Consider the following 6,145-nt stretch of genomic DNA (forward strand, 5'->3'; position numbering starts at 1 on the left):
CTTTAAAATTAAGACATTTTAAAGCTGTTTGACTTTACCTATTTTAAAATAAATTTTCCCTGATAAAAATTTTAATTTTAATTTTCTCTTAATAGGAAAGTCCTTTTTTTTTCTCTGACTTTACCTATTTTGTACAAAAGTTTTATTTTAAAAATAAAAAACTAGCAAGTGTATCCCATTGGATACTTAAATTTTATACATTTGACTGAAAAATAAAATTGCTATAAATTAAAAAAATTATCCAAGAAATAAAAGAATGTAATTAATATAAATTTATCTTTTTTTGTCATTTTCTTTATTTTTTAAAGAAATTTTAATATGAAAATTTCTAAAAAAAAAATTTAACAAAATAAAAATTAGCTAATTTGGATAAAAAGTAAATCTAAAAAAAAAATCATAATTTTCTAAAATTGAAAACAATTTTCTAAAATTTATATATATATATATATATATATATATATATATATATATATATATATGTGTGTGTGTATACACACATTTTAATCCAAAATTCAAATATCAAGTAATTACTAATCAATAGAATTTAACATCAAAAACTTTTTGTTAAACATAATTAGTAATCTTAATTATCATCGGATTTTTTAAGTTATCACATCATTCGTCATTATAATTATTTTATTTTATTTTATAATGGATTAGTTAAGAAAATTTATGTTGTTCAATAGATTTTTAAAAATTTATATGATTCTAAAATGATTTTTTTGAAAAAAAAATTATAATCTAGTTTATAGTAAAAATAATTTTAAAAAATTAATTAAGAAAGAGTTGTAATATTTAGACAGCAACTTAGCGTGCCATACACAAAACCGATTTGAAAGTTGTGGGCCGTCCTTTCTAGTGGGCTTCATGCTTCGGCCCACTACAACCGCACTACCTTGGAACTATCAAATCAATATCACCACAATAATACAAGGCTTACGCGGTACGCTACCACCATAAATTACTTCACCACAAGAACCAATCCAAACCGTTGAATTCTCTCCCAATTCCAAATCACGAAACGTGTCAAAAGGAGAAACACGAATGTATTATAAGACAAACAGTACTGGATCCATACAATCTTTACCAAACCCGCGCATTTTTGAATTTTTCACTATTTTTAATTCCCGAAATTCCAAAATCTTCATAATTTTTTTCCGTGGCGCAGTTATATACAGAGAGTTTTAGAGAGAGGAGACAGAGAGCTCTCTGTCGTTGAAGAGAAAAACGCAGAGAGAAGCTGTAGGAGGAGGAGACACAAGAACGAAATGAAGGGTACCCTAGCAAGGCATTTGACGGTTCAGCTAGGTCAAGTCTCTCGCTCCCAGAACCTTCTGGAATCGGAATCCACCGTCGACAACATCGACGCTGATGTCGACGACAAAGATTTCATTCTCAGCCAAGACTTCTTCTGGTAAATTTCACGTTTTTGAATGGCGTATTTTGATTGGAGACTTGCAAGCTCAATTTGATTATTATTATGATGATTACTTTTGTATCTGTGCAAAACTCACTGAACTCGGGGATAATTTGCTTATGTTTTACTTTATAGTGCTAAAGATTGAAAAGGGTAATTTAGCTATGTTCTGCTATAAATCAACAAATGGATTTATTTATGAGCTGATGAAGAATAGAGTGGATTGTATCATTCCGATATTGCTTTCTGTCTTATGGGTTGATTTTTGGTGAATGCAGCACTCCTGACTACATCACTCCTGATGGTCAAAATATTTTGAATGGTCTGGATTGCAACAAGGTGATTTTTTTTTTTTTTTTTGAGGCTTTGGTGATTATGTGTAGTATGATTTATGATAAGAGAATTAACACTTCTTGCCTTTGCTTTGAAAGGATAACATCCCGTGCCCCAAGTCTCCGGAGAAGCTAAAGACTTTAAGAATCAAAAGGAAGAGACAGGGTAAGATTGGTTATTGTTACAGTCAGTTTGAGTTGTGATATTTTCTGATGATATTGCTAGAATTACTATTTGGATGATGATTAGGGAGCACACTAGACTGTCTCTTTTTTTTGGAATCACAATCTCTTTTGACTTTGATTCAAGTTAATGTATAGTGCGGCAGCCATGAGTAGCAACTGTGGCCAGATGGTCTACATATATCATCTTCAGATGACCCTGATGTTAATTTCTCTAATTCAAACTTCTTTGTCTTCAAATAGAAGATACCCTGATTTGAACTTTACATAAACTAACGAATTATGCACTCGATTAAATTTATGACCAGGGTTCAACGAGATATATAGATGATGGGTCACAGCAATATTGTAGTAATTATACTTGGAAATCCATAATCCCAACTAGAAAGTAAATTAATTGGGAAATTAAAATTAATGATGTGAATACTGTATCTTGCAATTGGAGGTAGGCATTATGTTTGTGTTTTACATATCTCAGAGCAGTGATAGATTTCCCTACAAAATTTTCTCACCTCTTGCATTCTACTTTCTATTGGTTTGTTTGGTTGTTCCTTAAACTTTCTATGTAATTTATGGCCTTTATTTGCAACTGAGTTTCAATTAATTTTTGCAGATGATACCTTACTAGATTCTCCCAATTCCACCTTGTTTGATCAACCAATATTGGAGCTAGAAAAAGACACTTTTGGTACGGATGAAGTAAAGGTGGAGAAAGCAATAGTAACTGGATCACAAAAGAATCAAAGTTATGTTTCACAATCTGCAGTTGCCTTACGGTGTCGGGTTATGCCCCCTCCTTGCTTAAAGAACCCATATCTGAAGAATGCTTCTGAAATTGACATAGATCCTTTTGGAAATCGAAGATCAAAATATTCAGGTATATATTTGTCTTCTTTCTGAAAGCAAGTTGAATTGATGGATCCAATCTAAAAGATTGTGGGTGAGGTACACTAGAAGTGCTTCTGTATATCTCATGCCTTATTGCAATGTACCAAATCATATGATCCTATATTTTATTTATCTGCTAAGGGTAAGCATTACTATCACAAAGTTAAGAAAGTTTTAGAGCCATAGTATTATCTTCTTATCATCTGATATCTCCGGGAACTTCTCTTTTCTTTTTCTTTAACTTAGTTGGGGGTTGGGTGGGGTTACTGCTGATTATCAGAGTGTCTGTTCTGGTTTCAATTTTATATCTTGGGTTTTAATTGAATAAAGCTGCGATCTACAGGTTTTTTCCCTGCACTTATTGGTGGAGATGGCCTTTCCCGATATCACACTGATTTCCATGAGATTGAGGTATCTAACCAAACCCAAGTGCTTATATACTTCAGTGGAAGTATTAGTTTTTTATAGTATTCACTCTCTATATTGTCATTTTTCCCCAGCAAATTGGTGATGGGAACTTCAGTCGTGTTTTCAAGGTTCTGAAGAGAATTGATGGTTGCATGTATGCAGTGAAACATAGCACAAGACCATTGCATCAAGACACAGAAAGGTAGCTTCTTCATGCTTCTTGGTATTTGTAGTATTTGTCTGAGCAGCTTGCTTATGCAATAATACCTGCAGGAGGAAAGCTTTGATGGAAGTTCAAGCTTTGGCAGTTTTAGGTTTGTATGGAATCTTTCATAAGTTTTACACCTCTACAATATCTTCTCCACAAATTTGGCTTTGTTTATTTCCTAACCAGAATCATTGTTTTGCCTTCATAGGATCTCATGAAAACATTGTAGGTTACTACACTTCATGGTTTGAAAATGAGAAACTCTATATTCAAATGGAGCTTTGTGATCACAGCTTATCCATCAAGAGATCTTCCCACTTGTTCGCAGAAAGGGAAGTCCTGGAAGCTATGCATCAGGTTGATATATTTTTTTTCAAGCATATGTATGTGACTCTCATGTTAGAAAAATGAGTCCATATGATATGGTGCAACATATGGTACATGTAGTGAACAGATAATAAGAATGACCTATAGAAGAGAGTGTGCCAAGAGTCAACTTAAGAGGATGATTTTGGACAACTGCTACCTAACGTAGCAGAACAAAACCAAAAGCCCAAAATCAACTGTCTGTTCTGATTTCTTTTATGGCAAAGACGTAATGTGCCAGAATATACTTATTTCATATGTAGAGCACCTATAGATGTTTTGAGTACTCAATCAACAATTTTCCTACCCTTCTCTTAGACTCTCCTTAACTTGTTTCCTGATAAATCGTATCTTGTGGTTTACCATGGCATTTAAATGTCCATTAGGACCTTAGTTTTAAGTTATTGTTAACATCTTTTCACTTGAACTTTGTCTACAGATTGCCAAGGCCTTGCAATTTACACATGAGAAAGGAATAGCTCACCTAGATGTAAAACCTGATAACATTTATGTCAAAGATGGTGTTTACAAACTTGGTGATTTTGGTTGTGCAACACTTCTTGATGGAAGCCTTCCTATCGATGAAGGTGATGCACGTTATATGCCACAAGAAATCTTGAATGACAACTACGACCATCTTGACAAGGTTGACATGTTCTCCTTGGGAGCTGCTATCTATGAACTTATTAGAGGCTCACATTTGCCTGAATCAGGATATCATTTTTTGAATCTTAGAGAGGGAAAACTGCCACTTCTTCCTGGCTATTCTTTGCAATTCCAGAACTTACTCAAGGTACCAAACACGATTGACTTATTAAATGTTGCCTAACCATTTTTTTTAAAGAAAGGAAATGTTTCCATATTTCACATTTGTTGTGTCTGGAAGGCAGCTCAGGTGAGGAATAAATGATTTGATTTGATTTAATCTTATTCATCTCATATTATGTGAATTATCTAGATTAAGTTTTGGCATAGGGTGCATTCAGATTAAAATATATGGGTGCATGAGTTCTACTGGCCAATATATTTCTACAGTTCTCTTTCTTTCTTTTAAGTTCCAAATCTTGCAATTCTGGATTCTTATGTTGGTCAATGTGACTTTCTACTTCTTTTCAGACTAAATAGTACTAAATTATCAATATAATCTGATTTGTGTGATTTGCAACAATAATTGGGGAATAGACATCTATGATAAATATGGTCTGAAAAAAAAAATCCATTATTTATGGGAATTGGAAACATTCTACCTTGTACTAGCTTCTAAGCACACCTGTAATGACTTGAACCAGTTATAACCTGTGAGTAATAAAAAATGAAGCAGGTACCACACTTTCACTATAGAAATTAAAAGAAAATTTATCTGTGTCTGTAACTCCATTTCTTTACACCTATAAGAAATGAAGTTGGTGACTGGATATCATTCCAGTGGTGGTTAGAATTCTTTCTTGAATTGCCTGCAGAGACTCCCTTATATCAAAAGATAACTTTTACTGTCATTTCATTATTTTCTTTTTATACTATTTTGAAGCCACTAGTTAAGATGATCTTGCACTATATGGTTGATTTATCTAATGGATTGATAATCCTCCCAGGCAATGCTGGATCCAGATCCAGTTCAGCGGCCTTCAGCTAAAGAACTAGTAGAAAACCCAATTTTTGACAGGCTCCAAAGAAATGCCAAAACCAAGTAAGGTCATTTTGCTACAATTGAACTTTGACTGGAACTGGAAGCTATGATTAAGAGATCGTATATGCAGCCACTTATATTTTGCTGGTCTGGCAAACAAGGGATGGAAAAGATTATGAATTCCCAAAATTTGTGACAATAGCATTTTGTCCACCATATGCACCATTTTTCCCCTCAGCATGGTGCAGATTTTGTAAATTGTCAAAGAAAACCTTGAGGATGCTGTAATTTTTATTGTGATGGAATGCAGTGCTAATGATGAAGTCCCTTTGATTTTGGTGTAGCTGGTTGTGACATGAAACAGATATGGTGATAAAGTTTAGTTGACATTGAGGATAGGACTCAAGAAGTCCCTTCAATACAGGTTGGCCATTAATGTATTTTCCTAATAATCTGAAAAGTCCTGCATTTCTAGGTTTGTACATTTGCAATTGTAGCCTTCTATTTTGAGCTTTCATCCTCATTACTTTTGTGCTTTTAGAATAGAAGCTATCAAAATAATGCTAGAACCAATGGATAAACATCTTCATCAACCTCATGCCTTGTCTGTTAGCCATATAACCAATCTTGCTTAATCATCTGTAAGAAAAACCTGAGCGCATAATACAAATTAAGCGTTGGCATGTTGGTTGCATTAGGTTGTGACCATTTCTTCT

At 33.5% G+C, this 6,145-nt stretch overlaps 1 protein-coding gene across 1 annotated transcript; it reads left to right on the plus strand.

The window, feature by feature from the left end:
• The first annotated feature begins 1,196 nt into the window (after positions 1-1,196).
• LOC117917841 (wee1-like protein kinase) lies at positions 1,197-5,906 on the plus strand. The gene is made up of 10 exons (XM_034834269.1): positions 1,197-1,414; positions 1,696-1,756; positions 1,849-1,915; positions 2,546-2,809; positions 3,164-3,231; positions 3,321-3,430; positions 3,502-3,542; positions 3,645-3,793; positions 4,242-4,595; positions 5,395-5,906. Exons 1-10 carry the CDS (start codon positions 1,269-1,271, stop codon positions 5,491-5,493), a joined length of 1,359 nt encoding a protein of 452 aa, XP_034690160.1. The 5' UTR covers positions 1,197-1,268; the 3' UTR covers positions 5,494-5,906.
• The last annotated feature ends 239 nt before the right edge of the window (positions 5,907-6,145 follow it).

This window comes from Vitis riparia, chromosome 7, assembly GCF_004353265.1.
Source record: "Vitis riparia cultivar Riparia Gloire de Montpellier isolate 1030 chromosome 7, EGFV_Vit.rip_1.0, whole genome shotgun sequence".
NCBI classification, from domain to species: Eukaryota; Viridiplantae; Streptophyta; class Magnoliopsida; order Vitales; family Vitaceae; genus Vitis; species Vitis riparia.

Bases quoted from the DNA above. Each gene is read 5' to 3' on its own strand.
- LOC117917841 (XM_034834269.1), top strand. From the start codon at position 1,269: ATGAAGGGTACCCTAGCAAGGCATTTGACGGTTCAGCTAGGTCAAGTC. The intron at 1,415-1,695 runs GTAAATTTCACG...TGGTGAATGCAG, and splicing joins CTCAGCCAAGACTTCTTCTG to CACTCCTGACTACATCACTC. The intron at 4,596-5,394 runs GTACCAAACACG...TAATCCTCCCAG, and splicing joins AATTCCAGAACTTACTCAAG to GCAATGCTGGATCCAGATCC.